The sequence below is a fragment of the Gobio gobio genome, assembly GCF_949357685.1.
Source record: "Gobio gobio genome assembly, chromosome: 13".
Taxonomy (NCBI): Eukaryota; Metazoa; Chordata; class Actinopteri; order Cypriniformes; family Gobionidae; genus Gobio; species Gobio gobio.
The window spans coordinates 43528241-43548951 of NC_137106.1; the positions used below are offsets into that span (position 1 = coordinate 43528241).

General features: G+C 38.2%; 1 protein-coding gene across 2 annotated transcripts; it reads right to left on the reverse strand.

The window, feature by feature from the left end:
* Positions 1 to 930: 930 nt before the first annotated feature.
* Positions 931 to 17985, reverse strand: qpct (glutaminyl-peptide cyclotransferase). Of its 2 annotated transcripts, XR_013817778.1 has the most exons (9): positions 17842 to 17985; positions 8251 to 8397; positions 7881 to 8162; positions 4419 to 4586; positions 4073 to 4172; positions 2668 to 2784; positions 2137 to 2305; positions 1255 to 1458; positions 931 to 1192 (listed from the first exon to the last, which is right to left on the reverse strand). XR_013817778.1 is itself a non-coding variant. In XM_079833390.1 (8 exons), the coding sequence occupies exons 1-8, from the start codon at positions 17935 to 17937 to the stop codon at positions 1443 to 1445; spliced, it is 1095 nt and encodes a 364-aa protein (XP_079689516.1). In that variant the 5' UTR covers positions 17938 to 17985; the 3' UTR covers positions 937 to 1442. The 2 variants fall into 2 exon arrangements, 1 of the variants encoding a protein (XP_079689516.1); XM_079833390.1 differs by having other exon boundaries at positions 937 to 1458.
* Positions 17986 to 20711: the final 2726 nt, after the last annotated feature.

The window sequence follows — 20711 nt, forward strand, 5'->3', positions numbered from 1 at the left end:
TATCTGCCCCTGCCCTGACGAAACTTACCAATTAACGCAATGCATAGCTGATATTAAAAAATCGGATGACTAGTAATTTACAACTACTGATAATAATGAAACTAATAAATTTCATCCTAAAGTAATTTAAACTATTAAAATGTGTTTTTAGTCTAGATTTAAACTGAAAGAGCGTGTCTGCTTCCTGTACAATGCTAGGAAGACATTTAGGTGCTAAATAGGAAAAGGATTGACCGCCTGCAGTTGATTTTGATATTCTAGGTATTATCAACTGGCCAGAATTTTGAGATCGCAATAGACATGAAGGACTAAAATGCGTTAAGAGCTCGCTCAAGTACTGGGGAGCTAAGCCATTTAGTGCTTTGTAAGTAATAAGCAAGATTAAAAATGTATTTGATGTTTAATAGGGACTCTAGCTGCTTTGTTTGTTTATTAAGCATGCAAGGCAACCACCCAGTAGAGCATTACAATAATCTAGCCTTGAGGTCATGAGCGCATTAACTAACTGTTCAGCATTTTGCATTGAGAGCATATGTTTTAATTGAGATATTTTTAAGATGGACGAATTCGGTTTTACAGATGCTAGAAACATGGCTTTCAAGTGAAAGATTGGTATCAAAGAGCACTCCCAGGTTCCTAACTGACGACGAGGACTTAACAGAACATCCATCAAGTGTTAGACAGTATTCTATGTGTGGAAACTATGTTACTACTTAAGCATTTGCCTTTTTAAATCCAAAAAGCAACTTTTTTTTGGCTGGGCAGTGTATATTACAGTATATGCGTTAACAATACAATTTTAGGGCAAAAATCTATTAAAAGCTTTAAGATTTACATAAATGCATGAATGTAGCCCAACACATATGCCCAAATTCTCAACAAATCAGTACTGAAACTAGAGCTATGAATGAACACTCAGAAGCCAAGAATGGTTTTACCACTGCTTTGTCAACTGTTTATTAGCTATTTAAAATAGATACATGTTTAAAGTAACATTTCAGAGCTCACCAAACAGTGAGGAACACATTGGCACCTGGAACACATGACAATAGCAGCAGCTCGCAGAATCACACAGGCATCATGAAACACTGTGATTCTTTATACATACTATGTTTGATGATTCATAAAACAATTTACATTTAAAGTCAGAAAGGCTACACAGTATACAGCTCTGGAAAAAATTAAGAGACCACTTAACATTGATTTCTCAATGTTAAGTGGTCTCTTAATTTTTTTCCAAAGCTGTAAGGCTACTATAAATTCTATTATTTATGCATATAACCAGCAAAAATAAGATATACTGAGTACCAACATTTTATTTGTAAGTATTTGTTTTGCGTCATGTCCTGGTCTTCTGTTGCACAGGGACAGGGACATGAAAACGGGGGAAAAACTGTTGCTGACACAGTGAACCCTGTATACCGAGTCAGATCCTAAATCACTTAAGGACCAGATTTACTAACAGCTTACGCTGGCGCAAACCCTCTTTTGGCTCTAAAAAACTACTGTCAGAATTTACTAAAGATACGCAGTGAAAAATGAGTGCTGAAAGGGCGTGGACAGGGTATTTTTGCGGCTGACCTTATTGCATGTGTATATGTAGGAGTTTCCATTTCAAACGCAAAATTTATGGGAGGAGAGTATTTAAATGAATCATGCAAGGTGATTTACTAAGGTTTACGCTAGTCAATTTACTGGTATTTGCTCCATTATTTACCGCCCCCAAAAAAGCAAGTCTTAAACCAGATGCTAATTTGCGCTGCTCTTGGTAGATTTTGTTCTTTCATTATGGAAATGATCCAGCTGCGTCTGTGTTCTTTAATTTCTTGTCAGTAGATCACCTGCAGATCTTTCCACTCCAATCGGCGCTTTTTTGGTTTGGCGCTCTCGCGCTAATTTGCCCTGTTTAGTAAATCTGGCCCTAAAAGTCTTCTGAATTTTAACAGTCCAAAAACAGTTGCAGTAATGTGCATCCGGTTGGAACTCACAGAAGAACATACTGACTGTGTGACCAAAACTGATTGTGTGACAAAAATTGTGTCAAAAAACAACCTGGAATTGGTGAAACTGGCTACATTGGAAAGCTTGTCAGTATGAGAAATGTCATAGGATGGTCTAGTTTGGGAATATTAGGACCTTTCAGCGATAGGATTCTGACTTTTCTTGTTGAGGTACTCAAGAACAAAGACCTGCAGGATCTTGTTGAGATTACCGATGGAAGTACGATCCAGGTTATCTTCGTTGTCATCAAAAGTGTGCCACACCGCAGGGAAAGGAGTCGAAATGAGATGAAGAATCCGGACCCCTGCGAGGGCAGAGAAATGGTGAACGTGATTTCACTAAGTACAACATGTCCCTGGACCAAGATCCTTGAGCAACATTTCAATCAACCAATCAGATTTAAGGAACAAGTTTAGTTTGTCAAGTTACAACCAGGTTTAGGTGCATCTACATCAATGTTATCCACCTATCATTTGCCTCTGATTTTAGGAATAAGTTATGGGTAGAGTTAGGGATAAGATTAGGACTATATTTTCGGACAGAAATATTGTTCTAGGATCAACAAAATATGTTGATCCAGTAACATGTCTTGGCAAAATCACAGTGATCTTAAAGGAATACATAAGGCTTAATATAAACATTCATATTAATCAAAGGAAGTTTTACCTTGGTTGAGAAATGGTATGTGGTCGTCCAGAATTAGACCCACATGCAGGCCAGGCCAGAAGTACTGAACCTCATTAGGGTGATTCTTTAGGTGACCGAGCGCATGCAGCCGACGCTCTAGACAACAGTAAAGAGAGTTTTCCTGTCAATATCAGTTCATTTGGAATATTTAATTTATTATTTTATAAAGGTTAAAAGTGCATTCGGTAGTCTTTTTATGTTGTGCTTGTCAACATGACAGCCGTCTTTGATTATACTGACACCTAGTGGTGTAGATGCAAAAGCACTATGTGAGAGGAGTGAGTGATTCCCCCATAAAGGGGTTACAGAGATAAATCCTTGTTAATAATACGGGAAATTCATACTGAGTAACTTAGATTTTAGATATAATATTACGAGTTACATTATAAAACATTACTAGAATAAAAATCCACTTAAGTGCACTCATTATTAAGTGTACTTTTGTGACTAATAAAAAACATGTACTTTGTAATAATGTCAAATTATTATTTTATTTATTTACCATATTTTAATGTTTAATCGTGCTTCAAAGAAATGCACTTATTTTTGATATGTTGACTATAGTAGCAGTTGGTTGATTATAATTTCAATTGTAATGTGTTAAATATTAATTTACATTATACTTTTATTAATTTATAAAATTGTATGTTTTATATTATGTGCGTTCAAAATTAAATAGTACATTTATAGTTTATATATTTTCAAATGTAGTAAATTGCAACTTCATCATTACAAATGAATTACAAATATATTTAAATACAAATTTCAATAAAAGTGACATAAAAGTATTTTAGTTAGCATAACTGTTGGTCAGTACATCGGCAGTACCCTCCAACCAAAACAATAAGTCATTATGAAATTACACATAATAAGCCCCATTTAGGTGGGTCAAAAAGCACTTTTAAATTCAACTAACTGCATTTAATATAAATTTAAACCACTATGCATGTTCATTAAATTGCAAATAACATGCAGATAAGTGTCTGAAAACATTAAGTTCAGATCGTAAATAAGCATATTCTTTTTTCTGTAATAAGTACTCTTTTTAAAAGTATGCTAAAATGTACTTTTTTCCACAAGGCTCTGCTAATGAAAATAGCTCTGAATGAAGGCAAATAAAAATCAACTGCACAAAAGCAACACACTGCAGCATATTTTAGTTTCTAAACGAATCAATGTTTTTGGTAAAACAACAACAACTCAGTGAATGATTCACTGACTCACATATATGAGGAACATTTGAACTGAACCATTCAAATATTTGCAACAATTATTTTCTGACATTTGTTTAGACTTATTGTTATCCATAATCAAACCTAACTCAATTTCTCAGAGGAGAAAGAAAACAGACTGAGAAAGAAAATGGAACATAAAAAATACTAACCAATTCTTTGTAGTTTGGAAAGCCATCGGGTTGTACTAGAGAACTGATTACCAAAGCGAGGATTAGGACCTCCTATCAAATCCAGTAGAACAAACAGATCCTGGGGAGAAATTGAATGAATGACTTGAATCTTTTTTTCTTTTTTTTGCTTTCATTAATTTTCTTTAGCTGTATATTAACAATTTATAATACAGCACATAACTCATATAGACAACTTTAATGGTTCTTTTTGTATTTGGAGAAGCTAAATATCAAGATATCTCATTTTGTAATCCATGGAGGAATGTAAGTTTGGCTGTATGTCAACTATTTTTTGTTTTAATCCTTGTTTATGAGAGAACTTTACAATGCTGTCGAGTTGGTTGGTGTTGTTGGCTTCTGGTGGATGTGCTGTTGTAGCCATTTTGTGGGCTAGGTGACGAGATCCGTACAGAGAGTCTTCAGACGTCCACTGATACAGAGCCTCCTCCCCATCAAAGAAGAATAGCTGCAGAGACAGATCTGACCCAGAGTCCTGTGGGGAAAAAAACATATATATACTGCAATCTACTTGTGACACTACAGAATAGGCCTACAGCACAAATAATAATATCATTTAATATGTAAATTCATAATCAATCCCATGATTCCAATCAAATTAATATGGAACAAAATAGTTTTTCACAAAATAAAGCTAAGCTACCCACTGACAAAAAGGATTCTGTACTGGACCACTGAAAACAAATACAAGCCACCACACAAAACATCCTATCGCAGCAGTTCGGAAATAAAATGCCTGGTGAGTGGCGCTAAAAGGTTAATTAATCCTCTATTGCGTTTGAAAATAACGTTCCACCTACTCTAACCCTGCCCTAAAGATAAAAATGCATATGCTGAAGCAACAGTGCCATTTTAGCTTGGACTTGTACCTAAGCGCTCTGAATCATTGCACCAGATGAGCTAAAGAGCAAGTTTACTACATAAAGCCATGCATACAGTATGGAGCTGGTAATGTGATGAAAACATCAACATGTATTAGTCTACAAATCATGCACTATGGTCAAAGTGTTTTGAGGTCATCATAACATAGTATTGTGTAGAAGGGGTTGACGACTTAAGATTTTTTATGTCCACATTTATGTGATGAAAGTCGAGTCGACGTCGACTAGTCGCTGGTGATAATGAACAAATAGGCCTGAACCTCGAGCTGAGACTGAACGTGTGTTTTCTTGCACACAGCTGTGGCATCTGACACAGCGCTGGCCACAAGGCTATTGCTCATACATAACAGCTTATATTTATCAGTTCTTTTGTCTTTGGGTCGTTATATTTCTCACAGATTTCTGCTTGTTCTAAATCAGATACAGATGAAGTATCACAGTAAAGATTACATTTATATGAATGCATTAGTGAGAAAGATATTGCGTGTGAATTAATTCTACCTGGCAGTCTTTCTACTTACGTATAGTGAAGCTGTGGGTTTTGGTTGCTAAGAAATTTATGCTAGAACTTTTCGGTTTCTAAGCTATATTATTGATAAATCACATAACAGTGTTGACAATACATTTCTGCGCCACTGAATGATTCTGTGTGCGCGCGATCTGTGAGTTATGTGCAAGCTACTGTCTGTAAGTGTGTGTGTTACAATCAGATTACTTTTTTCAATTAGTAAAGTAACGCATTACTTTTAATTTTACAACAAAATATATTTTTTCAAATAAGTAATGCAAGTTAGAGTGCAGAGGTGTTGTGTGCACTGTGTGTGAACATAATGGTTATTGTAGTTTTAGATAGATGCAAGCAGGCATTTACTCACCTCACTCAAAACCCATTCAGTTTTATTCAAAATGAATTAAAACAGTGGAATGTAATCTCAGAATATTATGCAAACCTGCAATAATTAAATCTATTAAAATACGCAAATATACTTTATTTATTTAATCTCACTTTATTCTTTCTTTGCTGCTAACCTTCGATGATAAACTTCAACCATACTAAAAAGCAAAAACGACATTAGACAAATATCACATTTGTGTTTCTTTTTCTTTTGTTTTATTGCTAAAGCAATCGTGTTGAACTTTCTTCTCCTGCATCCTATTCTACTTCCAGAATCCAGAATGGCAGCACAGCTGAAAGGTTTTTTTAACAGTGCCCTCTACTATACAGGCATCAATTTACATTTCTTTTAGCCTGAGATTTATTCATTTCACTTTGGTGTGAGAGGGCCTTTACATCGATCAAAATAGAACTTTTTTGTTGTTATTAAAAAACAAAAAAGCAAGCCAAGCCCAGGTAACGCAAAAGTAATGTAACGCATTACTTTCCATAAAAAGTAACTAAGTAACGCAATTAGTAATTCATTATTGTAATTCTTTACTTTTAAAAGTAGTTTTCCCAAAACTGGTTCAAATGCAGCAGTGCATTATAACGGCAATTAACTGTCCAATAAGCTGTTTAAACCCATTCACCCAATCAATTTTGAGCATCCAGATGGTATAATCAAACATACACTATATTGCCAAAATTATTGGGACACCCCTCCAAATCATTGAATTCAGGTCCCAATCACTTCAATGGCCACAGATGTATAAAATCAAGCACCTAAGCATGCAGACGCTTCTACAAACATGAAAGAATGGGTCACTATCAGGAGCTCAGTGAATTCAAGCATGATACCGTGATAGGTTGCCACCCGTGTAAGTCCATTCGAGAAATGTCCTCACTACTAAATACATAATATTTAGTAGTGACTACTAAATAATAAAACACATTGCTAAACCTTGTGGAAAGCCATCCCAGAAGAGTTGAAGATATTATAGCTGCAAAGGGTGGGTCAACTACATATTAAACCCTATGAATTAAGAATGAGATGTCACTAAAGTTCATGTGCATGTAAAGGCAGACATCCCAAAACGTTTGTCAATATAGTGTCTCTTATGGAGCGCTCTCAGAGTATGCATTTATTTGTCATTTTAGCTGTTGGAAACGGAGCATGAAAGTGGACTTCAAAGATTTCTTATCCTGTTGCACCCTCTAAAGTGACCAGTCAACGTCAAGCTTAAAGCGTCATGGCAGAGCATTCAATTCGTAGTCGACTATTTTGTGCAATCCCTATTGTGCAGTGAACCACAAAATAAGTCTTCATTAATCGATAATCTGTAATTTGTTGGTTTTCCTGACATAATGTAGGTAGAGATGTATTTCCATCCAATGTTGCTCCTTAATTTATTCAACAAAATCTCTTTAATTTCTTTTCTCATCAAGGTTATGTTTTTGTATTGGCAGTGCTTTAAAGGGGGATGAATGTCAAGTCACCTTCATTTATATAGCACTTTTTACAACACTGATTACAGTGATAAATGGCATGAGAATGCAAACCACGAAAAAGGTTTCAAATAGTTTTGAAACTATACCATCATCATCATCACCGCGCAAACCCCCTAAAAAGGTGATTCCATGAAAACGGTGACGGCATGTACGCAAGCATTACGTGTTTAGCCTACAGGCAAGCATGTTTGAATATGTATGTGTGGAACGTGGATATGTGTTTTTATCTGTATAGAGGGGAAGGGACGGAGGCCTTTACAGGGGAGAGTCTAGTTGACATGTCTAGGTCTCTGAATGTACAAAACTTCCCCCAGGAAAATTTACCGTAAATACAAGTGGCAGTGCTTTTTGCTGTCATCAAAGCTAATTTGCTAAAAAATATTCCAACTAAAAATAAATATGAGAAAAAAATCCAGATACATTAGATGATGACCTTACTAATCGACAAGTCAGTTGTTCAACCACAGTGACCCATCTCTAATTTCTGTGTACATTGCCATACCTTCAGAGTCTTTAGTTCATCATCTTGTGCTCTTGCCAGTTCCAAAATCATTGAGCAGGGCACAGCAGAATCTGTTGCTCCGAGAAACTCGCGGCCATCCCATTGTGGAGGGTAGTATTTGGAGTCAAAGTGGCAGGCCAATACCAACTGACGTTTTGCAGCAGGGTTGAGAGTAGCAATTATGTTGGTAAAGGGAAGTTGGCCGTAAGGAGTATGAGAATAGAAGGCATTCTCTGTCACTTCCCATCCCGCGGTCATCGAGCCGAGGGTTGATTTAATATGCTGAAGAGAGAGAAACTCAGACATTGATTACACTGTCAAATTGAATATGAGCTTTCAAACAAACACACATACACACACATATTCTGACCTGCTGAACTTGTTGGCTTCCAGTTGAACCAGGGTACCGCACAACAAGCATGGGCTTCAGGTCTTTCTGCCACATTCGGTCCAGATCAGTATGAGCAATGACACTGCTCAGTTCACTGGAGCTCAGTGTGGTTGCTTCATGTTTTAGCTGGAGAGAAAAGGAATACACAAATATTTTCCTTGATTTATTCCACAGTGGGTTTTTGCAGATGCTGCTCATTAATCTTCATCCATCTGAGCTTGTGGTGTGTATCTACTTTCACTGTTTCTGTGTTGTGTGTATTCGTACCTTTGCGCAGTGTTGTGGTAGAGACCAACATATTCAAGAGTAAAGGTTGAGACTAGAAGAGCATTGAGATGAAGTTAGGACAAACTGCAAAACAGCTATTTTGTCAGACTGGTTCTTAAAGGCACAATATGCAAGATTTTTCGATTAAAATATCCAAAAACCACTAGAAAAATTTTATATATTTTGTTGACTTGTGTACTTACATTATCCCAAATGTTTAAATCCAGAGAAATAAGCAATTTTAACCAGGACACCGACCGTGTGTGTGCGTCGCCTATTAATGACATCATACCTGCTTTACCCTCAATTTCCGATTTAATAAAAAAATGTATTAAAAAAAAAAACATTTATTCGACAAAGGAACAACTTATTGGATACATTTATACAAATCGGCTGAGTGAATCATTCAATGACTCATTCATAAAGTAACTTTCTGCCACCTACTTGCGTAAAATCCCCACTACTATACTTTTGTCACAATTCACCAGTATGAGTGCCCGTGATCAGCACCAGAGGGCACTCCAACCCGGACTGTCATTCTATCATAGACTACATTACCCATAATCCTTTGCCCGGACTCATTATCACTCATTGTTTACACCTGTGTCTCATTTACCTCATTACCTCAGCCTATATAAACCATGTTCACTCTGTCATTCATTGCGAAGTCTTGTTTGTTGTAAACTGCATTTCTGAGCGTTTTCCCTGGTTTCATGTCTCTGGTTTTGGATTTCTTGCCTGTTCTGTGGATTACCCGTTTGCCTGTCTCTCCTGTCTTGTTTGCTTGTTTGGACTCTTTACCTGTTATGACCTCTTGCCTGTTTGTTGACTACGAGTGTGGATTACCCTTTAATAAAGCTGCGTTTGGATCCTCAACCTGTTAAGTCTCGGAGCAGTACGTTACAACTTGACAGGCTAAATTGATTAAACAGTGAAAACATTGCACTGCCAATCAAATTTAAAGACCAGAGATAACTAACAAACTAATTTATGTAATTTGACATAATATTTGAGGATTAAGGAGCTCTGCTGCAATAAATCACACCTATGCAAATTGATGAACCAAAGACCAATTATTTAGTTTTCAGTTAATGCATTTATTAAACCTTAAACAACTATTATAACATTTGTGTTATTAAATATTTTAAAAGACTTAGAGTGCAGGCTGTATTGTCTTCTATTCCAGTTTAATGTGAAGTTACTACAGTTAGAACAATGGAAGACAACAGGCAGAGTGGAATAAGTTGTGTGGGGAAAAGTAACTTCACGTGCCAAAATGAATACCTCAACTCTTTCTAATTCTTAAATGTATGCATGCCATACATAAAATCTCAATAAACAATAAACAAAACATTTTCTTCAAAAAATAAGTACAGTAGAATTATTTAAAGAGCACCTATCATGGAATTTTGAAATTTACCTTTCTTGTAGTGTGTAACATAGATCTAAGTGAACAAAAACATCCTGCAAAGTTTGAAATATGACAGTGCACCGTATATATAGTTATTTTCTTTCAAAAGTAAGAGTCGACTCTGAGTCATTTTTAAGAATCGTTAGAAGACCGAAGCTTTTTCTCTGACTAGATGACGTCAACTTGTCAAGTTATTTGATTACGATACGCCCACTTATTGCGCTCCAAGACGCCAGTGAAAACTAGAAAACATCATGGCGACGAGACGCTGTGTTCTGAAGTGCGACTCAAAAGCAAACTTTTTTCATCTGCCCAAGGATGAGCATTTGAAGACTAAGTGGCTTGAAGACAAACCATGCATCGTCGCAATCGTGTGTTTATTAATCTTCAAATGTCTCTATTTGCATGTTTCGCGATCTCAGGAAGCTTTTATTATGGACTTCTATTATGGCACATGGTATCTTCTTCGTCTGTCTGTACCATATATGGACTACATGTGCACAGAGCGCCCTCCGGCTGCCAGTATGAATTGAAAACAACACATAAGAGACTAAATCGCTCATGATTAGGCTACATCTGCGCATTTTGAGGAAGTATTGAATAAAAAATACTCCTCTGTTTAGAAATTTGACACATACATATGAGAATCTATCAATATGTCTCCTCATCTGCACACTTTTGAACTAAAAGCCCTGAGGGATGTTGATTTGTCGCGAGTCTTCGTGAGGAGAATAGAGGAGTTTTTTTATGAATGAGATCAGCTGAGGCTCATATTACAATCAAACGGTACCGACGCGGTTTTCATATTCATAACTCCTGACTCCTAACTCCTGACATATTAACAAATTACTGTCACTATAAGACTTTGATGGGCGTTCCGTTTCCGAAAATATCTGCACAGACTATTCCAATCACAACTGACTGGGTCATCGGACCAATCACCACAGATTAGCGTCACGTAAAGGCGGGGTTTTGAAAAGTGAATCACTAAAGGAATCATTTGAGAATCGCTGTCAAAACAGGTAAAAATAAATGCATATTATAAGAAAACTAAAGTCTTTTTTGTCATTGCATGCATGCAAAACTGTTGTTGGGGACTTCTAAAACAATATTTGGAACATTTTAAATGCCATAATAGGTGCTCTTTAAGCTCACGCAACTAGTAATGTCCTCTGCGCTTCCATGTCACTTCTTGTGGTAGCTTTACAACATGCTTACAAACTGACATTTAGATATTTTTAATATTATCTCATAATTTGGTATTTGGTATATTAGGCTGCTGTCTTTAAGACCTGACGTATGGATCCATTATACTGTTACACATGCGTTTTCTTTCTCAACTGTTTATGTTCACTTAAAACTAGTGCTGGGGAAAAATGAATCGTGATTAATCGCATCCAAAATAAAAATTTGTGTTTACATAATATATGTGTGTGTACTGTGTATAATTATTATGTATATATAAATACACATACATGCATGTATATATTTAAAGGTCCTGTTCTTCGTGATCCCATTTTTCAAACTTTAGTTAGTGTGTAATGTTGCTGTTAGAGCATTTAAAATACCTGTAAAATTATAAAGCTCAAAGTTCAATGCCAAGCGAGATATCAAGATTCAAGATTCAAGATTCAAGAGTTTTATTTGTCACATACACAGTTATATACACAATATACAACTGGCAGTGAAATGTAAACAGGTCCGCTCCATGGACAGTGCAAATAACAGTTACAAGAAATTAAAATAGAAATAGAATAAAATTAGAATAAAAAGTATTAACATAAGTAGAATTATAAATAAATCAAGTAAAAGATAAAAATAGGAAATAAGATAAATAAAAATATAAAAAATATGTGGATATGATAAGTGAGATAAACTGTAGACTTAAAAATAAGTGGTTAACATAAAATATATATATATGTATATATAAAGAAGTATAATGTGCAAGGTTTATTACAGGTGTTACGCAGTAACAATAGGAAAGTAAAGTGCAGTGCAATGGCAGTATGTGGATGTTAATGTTTAAACTGGATGTTTATGTGTGTGCGGGGGTGAAGTGAAGTCACGTGACTGAGTTCAGGAGTCTGATGGCCTGGGGGAAGAAACTCCTCCTGAGTCTTTCAGTCTTTGCCATCAGGCTACGGAAGCGCTTACCAGATGGCAGCAGGGTGAAGTGAGAGTTTGCAGGGTGATTAATGTCTCTGATGATTTTGGTAGCTCTACCTCTGCAGCGTTTGGTGTAGATGTCCTGCAGAGACGGGAGAGCTGAGCCTGAGATGCGCTCGGATAAGCGCACCACTCTTTGCAGGGCTTTGCCATCATGACTGGTGCTGTTCCCGTACCACGCTGTGATGCACTGAGTCAGGACACTTTCTATCGCCCCTCGATAGAAAGTTTTCAGGATGGCTGGTGAAACCCTGAATTTCCTCAGCTGGCGCAGGTGGTACAGTCTTTGCCTGGCTTTTTTCACCTGTGTCTGGATGTGTGTAGTCCAGGTCAGATCCTCGGAGATGTTCACACCCAGGTATTTGAAGCTGCTCACTCTCTCTACCGGTGTCCCGCTGATCATGAGAGGGGAGTATGACCGATGCTGTCTCTTCCTGAAGTCCACAATCAGTTCTTTGGTCTTGTTAACATTCAGAGAGAGACAGTTGTCCTGGCACCATGATGTCAGTTGCTCCACTTCGTCCAAGTATGCCGTCTCATTGTTGTTGGAGATGAGACCCAGGACAACAGTATCATCAGCAAACTTGATGATAGAGGTGGAGCTGTGTGTGGACAAACAGTCATGGGTGTAGAGAGAGTAGAGCAGGGGACTCAGCACACAGCCCTGTGGAGCTCCAACACTCAGGGTGATGGAGGTGGAGGTGAACTGGCCTACTCTCACCGCCTGGGGTCTGCCAGTGAGGAAATCTTCAATCCAGAGGCAGAGAGAAGAATTCAGGCCTAGATCCAGGAGTTTGTGTGTTAGCTTAATGGGAACTATGGTGTTAAAGGCTGAGCTATAGTCAATAAATAGCAACCTGACATAGTTCCCACTTTTGCTGTCGATGTGAGTGAGGCAGGAGTGAAGGACGTGAGAAATGGCATCTTCAGTCGATCTATTGGGACGATAGGCAAACTGAAGAGGGTCCAAAGTGTCAGGAATGGAGGAGCAAATGTTGTTTTTAATGAGTCTCTCAAAGACCTTCATGACTAAAGATGTGAGAGCCACTGGACGATAGTCATTTAGGCAAGAGGGTTTACTGATCTTAGGTACAGGGATGATGGAGGATCGTTTGAAGGAGGTGGGGACAACAGATGTAGCAAGGGACTCGTTGAATATGGATGTAAAGAGCCCTGCGAGCTGATCAGCACAGGACCGCAGAACACGACCTGAAATACCATCCGGCCCAGCAGCTTTCCTGACATCCACCCGTTTGAGTGCCCTCCGAACCTCGTCCTCCGAGACAGAGATCACGTGACCGTTGCTGCTCTGAGGGACTCTCTCTGACGCGTCACTCGCCGGAGTCGCGCTGCCGCGATTACCATCAAAGCGAGCGTAGAAAGAGTTTAACTCGTTCACCAGCAACGGATCAGCTCTCACCTCTGCAGAGGATTTAGTTCCAAAAGCACAGATGGTTCTCAGTCCCTGCCACATCCGCCGGGAGTCGTTGAGTTGGAAATGAGATTCCACTCTGTCTTTATAGCGGAGTTTAGCGGCTTTAACGGCGCGCCGGAGGGCGTAACATGAAGCTTTGTACTCCCTCATATCCCCCGTTAGGAGACCGGCATTGTAAGCGGTGGTGCGCGAGTTTACTGCAGTGCGAATTGAACTGTCCACCCACGGTTTCTGATTAGGGAAGGACGTTATAGTTAATGTTTGTGTGGCTTGCTCTGTCAGTGTGTTAATAAAGCAGAGCGCCACTTCTGTGAACTCGCTGACGTCTTCAGAACTCGCGCGGAACATGTCCCAGTCGACGTCATCAAGAGCTGCCTGTAGCGTGATCTCTGAATGGGATGACCAGCGTTTGACTTCCCTCCTCACCGGGGGCTCTTGAACGAGCCTTTGTTTATATTCCGGTGTGAGGAAAATGGCGGCATGGTCCGATTTGCCAAAAGCTGGCTGTGAACGAGCTTTGTAGGCGTTCTTAAACGGAGAGTAGCAATGATCCAGTGTGTTTGCTCCTCGTGTGGGACAGGAGACATGCTGGTGAAAGTTTGGCAATACTTTCTTTAGGTTTGCTTTGTTAAAATCACCCGCGACGATGAAAGCAGCGTCGGGGTGTTTGTTTATGAAGCCGCTGGTCACATCATGGAGGGCAGATAAAGCCAGCCCCGTGTCTGCTTGTGGTGGAATATAAACGGCAGTAGCGATGACCGAGGAAAACTCCCTCGGCAGGTAGAAAGGCCGGCACATGAGAGTTAAATGTTCCAAGTGAGGCGAGCAGGATCGCGAAAGAATGGAGATGTTCCTAGGATCGCACCATTTCTTGTTTATCATGAAACACACTCCACCGCCTTTAGATTTCCCGGCCTCGGCTGTTCTGTCCATCCGAAAAACAGAGAAGTTCTCGGACGGCGTCACGGCTGTATCCGGGACCGCTGGCGTGAGCCATGTTTCGGACAGACAATAGATGTTGCAGTCTCTCATGTCCCGTTGAAAACTTATCCTGGCTCTAAGATCGTCCATCTTATTCTCCAAGGATTGGACATTTGCGAGCAAAATGCTCGGGAGAGGAGGACTGAATGCTCTTTTTCTCAGTCTGTTGCGGATCCCAGCGCGTTTCCCGCGGTGTTTTTTGAATCTTCGCCGTCGACTCGAGTGGCCATTGTTCAACTCGGCGTCCCGGCGAATCTCAGATGGAAGATTGGAGAAAGTGTCCTGAAACAGGTCAGTGTAGCGGTAACCAATTTCCAGAAGTGTTTTGCTGTCGTAACAGATCAAAGCAGATGATCCGTTGGAAAAAATAGAGAGTAAAAGAGAGTAGAATAATAAATAAAAGCAAAGTCTTAGCGGAGCGACCTGAACGGCGACCGAGCACGGCGGCGCCATCTTGCTTGAGATATTTTATTTAACAGAAGTTCCCTTTCAAAGCCTACAGCGAACGGCTGGTTAGGACTACATCCTGGTATTTCCTGCTTTAATTACGTCAGTAGAGCAGTATGTCGACTAACCTCCGCCCACAAGAACATGCGAAAAAGGGGGCGTGGTCTTGTTGCTCCCGCGAGGAGAATAGGAAGTGTTGCGTTCGGTTGCGTTTGTATAGTTTGTTTGTTGCCATGTCGTCGAGACGCTGTTATTTTCATCCCGGAGCCAAGTCACCTTTGTTTGGCTTTCCCAGGGACGCTGTACTTAGAGATCATTGAGCGCATGCATCCCCGTTATGGTAAGAGGCGTGACCTTTCCGGTAACGTGCGCTCTGCGTGCCCTAAGCTGCTGTCGAATCACAACATGGGAACCGCTGGCACAATCAGAACTCGTTACGTATTTCTGAAGGAGGGACTTCATAGAACAGGGAAATCTTTCAAGCCGTTTTGAGGACAGTGAAAACAGCGGTATACAGATAAGTAAATTGTGCGAAAAATACTGTGTTTTTTTACACGCGAAACATGAACACATGTTATATTGCACACTGTAAACACAATCAAAGCTTCAAAAAAACACGAAAAACGGGACCTTTAAGAAATATTTGCATTTATATATTGTATATATAATTGATGTTATATATAAATATACTTTTTTTTTATAAAAATTTTCTTAAATATATACATGCATGTGTGTGTATTTATATATACATAATAATTACACATACACAGTATACACACCCCTATATTATGTAAACACAAACTTTTATTTTGGATGCGATTAATCACGATTAATTTTTCCCCAGCACTACTTAAAACATATCTGACTGTGCTTACGTGAATACTCGCTAAGACCGGTATTCAGACATTATTTTGTGTGTATTTGACTGTTTAAGCGCAATAAGCAGCGAAAAAAAAGTAAATTTAGTAATGAGAGGCAGCTTTATGTGCACGCACTTTGGGTGTGAGCACAACATCTACAGGAATGAGTAAAATGATGCGCAATACACACAATCCCACAACGAAATTCAAACCCTGTAACACCAACAATATTCATCCAGAGCAAATGAAACGAGTGAGTGAGGAGAGGAAGGTTTGTGTGTAACTCGCTGTCGGAGAGATGAGAGAGCGAGAAAGAGCAGCTGGTATTGTGTATCTGCAGAAAATTAGTATTGGAAGCGTTTCAGATATTTTTGTATCAATATGTATTGAAAAATCTATATTTTTGACAACACTACATTGCACTTAGTTTATTATTTCAGATGCCAATTTAAAAGACTACAATTGCAAAATGTATTTATTATATATATAAAATTCAACCCGCCAAAGTGGCTAGTAGAAGTGACTGCGTTAAACTCCACTACTGAAATGTACTGTATGTCAAGCCCTGCATACAACTATCATTTTGTTTCAAAAGACCGTGGATCGAAAGGGATCGTATGGATTACCATAATGATGGCATAACAAGGAAATTCATATACATCTGGAATGACATGAAGGTGAAGAAATAATGAGAGAATGTTTACTTTTGGGGCGGACTACCCTTTAAGGTGGTTGAGACATCTTCAATGAAATGCATCTGCAATGTTCTTAACTTATAATGAATCATACATTAAAAAGTCTCCTCTTACTCAATTTACAAAGAAAAAAATACCCAACTTACAATACAATCTAATTCAGTCAGTGACTATTACAGTCAAAAAAACATGATGATTATACTCTTGCTTAATGGTAATGTTGCAACCAAACTAGTATAGTCTTGCTTGTAGGAGAAATTATACACTGCATATGTCTAGAGGATAATTATGTGTTGAAACTACACTATGCATGGCAATAGAAGGGTTCTGAAATGATGCAGCTGGAAGTCTGAAAGGCTTCTGATTATATGATCTTTCTTGAACAACAATGTTAAGATGGAAAGAAACACCAAATCAAACTGATTTAAGCATGATATTGATCTGCTGATGCCAAACACATTTGGTTTTGTTTGGTCTCAAAGTCCAATTGTTCTTGCGCTGTGATTATTGATTCTACATGGGTTATTTGAGCCATTTAATGAATAAACAACATAGAAGTAAGAAAAGACGTCTGGCAGATCAGATATGTTTTATACATTGTAGTCATTTGAGAAACAAAAACTCTACAGAGTTATGTATCAAGGTGAGAAAAATAAGATTATAAAAAATGATATTCCACCTTAGAATTTGTCCTTTTCAGTTATCTGCTCCTATGCTGAAAAGCAATATTAGTGCAACAGTACTTACAAATATGGATAAGAAATTTCCCTAAAATACTCTGAGATCTTTAGAACTGAAAAAAAGAAGAGTTAGAAAGTCTATGTTAAGATCTCCTGCTGGTGGATCAATGATGGGGATCTTGCTCCCATAGCAACTAGACAATGAGAGACAGACTGAGCAACATGAACTGAAGTCTAAAGATGCAATGCAAGTGACCAGATCATTTATAGGCTCCTTGTAAAGCCATGAAGCAAATTAACCTTACTTTCCTCTGTCAGTTTATGTGATCACTGTCACATCTATTTGAGATTTGAAATAAAAAAATAAGACACACAACAAATGAATGAATGGATAATGAATAAAACAGAATTTAGGCTACATAATTTAACTGCTTTTTGGTATGCATTAAATACAGACAGATATTCCCTAAGGACCTTTTAATACATTTAAAGGCATTATTAATGAGAAGAATATCTAGAATTCGACTCTGAAAAATAATCAATTTTATTCAACATTGTTTAGATAGCTACTACACGCCAATTCTAAGGAATGGTTAAGAGGATGCATCAGTTGTGTAAAGATTGATACCTTTTTCTCCTGCCACGGAACAGTGTCACAGCTCGTCAGTGTCGATAGGATGCCAATCAAAGCCAACAGTCTCGTGGTCCAGCGTCGTTCGGCCATCTCCTCCGTTCTGTCCGCGCGACGCTCTCCCAGACCCCACACAACTCGGATCATGTGAGAAAACAGTTTACAAACCCTACTATGGCGAAAGTCTTACTCATGAATATTAATGACGACAAACTGATTTGCTGAAAGACAAACATTGCCGAATGGAAAGGCTTGGCTCATGAATATTAACCAACAGGAGGTTCGCTCAAAGAAGGTTACCAAGCAACGTCAGCGAGGCTTTATTAATATTCATGAGTTTCCACGTCTTCGATTCGGCACAAAGAGCCAGCTGTTTAGCGCTGGAGTTTTGTTTTGTTATTTCGCCTCCTTCCCCTATCCTGACTCCCTAAACGCACAAATGTAATTTTTTTTATTAAAATATCCAAAACCCACTAGAACAATGTTATATATTTTGTTGACTTTTGTACTTACATTATCCCAAATGTTTCCAAGAATGTTTAAATCCAGAGAAATAAGCTATTTTAACCAGGACACGGGCAGTGTCCGTGGGTCGCCTATCAATGACATCACACACGCGTTACCCTCGATTTCCGGTGTTATTTTGTAGAAACAATGGAAACACCAAAGACCCTTTATTATGTGTTTTATTAGACAGGTGAGCATCTGTTTGGATACATTCATCGACAGAATCCCGGACCTCCCATAAGCATTAAGGGACCCCCCATAAGACCCCAAAAATGACCATGGAGGCAACATGAAATACATTATACATTAAAACTAGAATACTAGAAACTTAATATATAAGAATAAAAGTTTTTTTAAACAAATTCTTCCACAGGTCCGGATATCTGTATTTTTCCGGTGTACATAATAAAACTTGTGAAAGTCCATGCTGCACTTTATCTTCTCATCAGATTTTCTGTTCAATCAAATACTCTCTAGAATCACTATATAGGGGATAGGGGACAATTCAGACATGTGTAAATATGCTTTCCTTTAGGGTGAATGAAGTCTGGTTTCACGACAGTGTCAAGCGAACCGCTGCAATGTGCACACAGGCCCTGTCCCAAATGGCACACTTCATATGCACTTACGGCCTTGTGGACTTACAATGGCTGCCGCGACGCGCGTGTGTCCGTATTTTAGGTGTCAGAAGGGTGCTCGCCCCCTTTGCGGTCAGTATGCACACTTTTGCAGAGCCCGCACTGAAGTGAGCGCTGCAGCAGACTTCTTCCTGACAGCCGGGTTACATCACGAAAGCGCAGACTAGATAGACCACGAGTGTTTATGGTGCCATTTAGGACAGGGCCAGGTCTGTTCCGATCCAGAAACATGATAGCACAGAGTGGATCATATGCGTGAGTCAGCGCAGACCAGAAAACATATCGGACCCAACGGCTTCTGCACATAATGATATATTTTAAAGCGATATGTTATGGAGGAGATCAGGAGGAAACTGCTGCTTTACCGAGCTCAACGGTTCTGGCTGAGCTGCTATATTAACAAAACGCTATTGGCTGGTTTAAAATAGGGGAGGAGCTGTTCGATACGCCCCACCCTTTCTTCCTGTTTCAGTGGAAATTACATCAACACATATGTGTTTCAAGGCACTTCAGTGAGCCTTGAAACAATTGATATAATGTTTTCTTTGTACTAATGGGTTCCATTAATATTCAAAATAAAAATAAAGAATTACAAAGATAAGGCTATAAACTGGTTCAATATCTGGATTAAAGTGCCAAATAATTCAAACGTAATTTTTTTTTTTTTAGTGAATGGTATATTATTTTATAAGCAATACTATTTACAAAACTCTATCACACAGTTTGAGACATCTTTTGAGTGATCTTGTGACATGGCTGCCCATTTGGCAGGCGATTTTCACCCATAATCGCTGTAACACTAACTGTACAGTTCGCCTGAAGCAAAACATAGCGATAAAAGGGCAATTGTTATTTCAAAGCATGCAGCTTTACAGAAAATCATGAGGTTAATGTTTATAATATTTTAAAGGGGACCTATGTTTTGATTTTATTAAGCAACAATAACAAATAGGCTACAAAAACAATATAAGCCAATAATGAACAATAATAGATACTAATGAGGGTTACAAAAATAAAACCACAACAAATATTAAACTAGCTTAAATATTCTACACCATAACAGTATTGTATGCAGTGGAGTTTTTAGAAGTTTCTTAAACTTTCTTAAAAATAAAACAAAATATATTTTTTGAAGATTTACATTAGTGAATATAAAGTTTAGCAAGAAAATGTATAGCCTAAGTTAAGAACAAATTTACTATGAGAAGGATCTAATTTCAGAGTCACCAAAAAAAAATATATCTTTTTGTTTGTAGATAGATACCTTTTAACAAAGTTTGAAAATTCAACCCAGAATACTTTGCAATACACACAGTCCCAAAACAAATGATTAATTGTCTCTTCAAACAGATTTTTTTTTATTTTTAGCCAGAGAAACTTAGTAGTAGCTATACAGTATATACAACAAAAAGATATATTCATACACACAAAAACCCCAAAACAAACCAAATGAACAAAAAGCAATACAAATATTAATCAAAACAATTTATCAAAAAAAATTATATGACAAGTCTTTCTTGCTTTTTTATTGACAATGTTCTCCAAACTGGTGCAATACTCCTTAGTCTCCTGAAGAAAATGAAGAAAATTTGGCTTGTATCCTGACCATTTCTTCTTGTGTATATGAAATTTCCCCCAAATACTTCAAACTGAAATGCATTGGAGAGCGTCATGGATTTGTTGTAATCACGTAGTACGTGCGCGCAACACGTGGTCGCACAC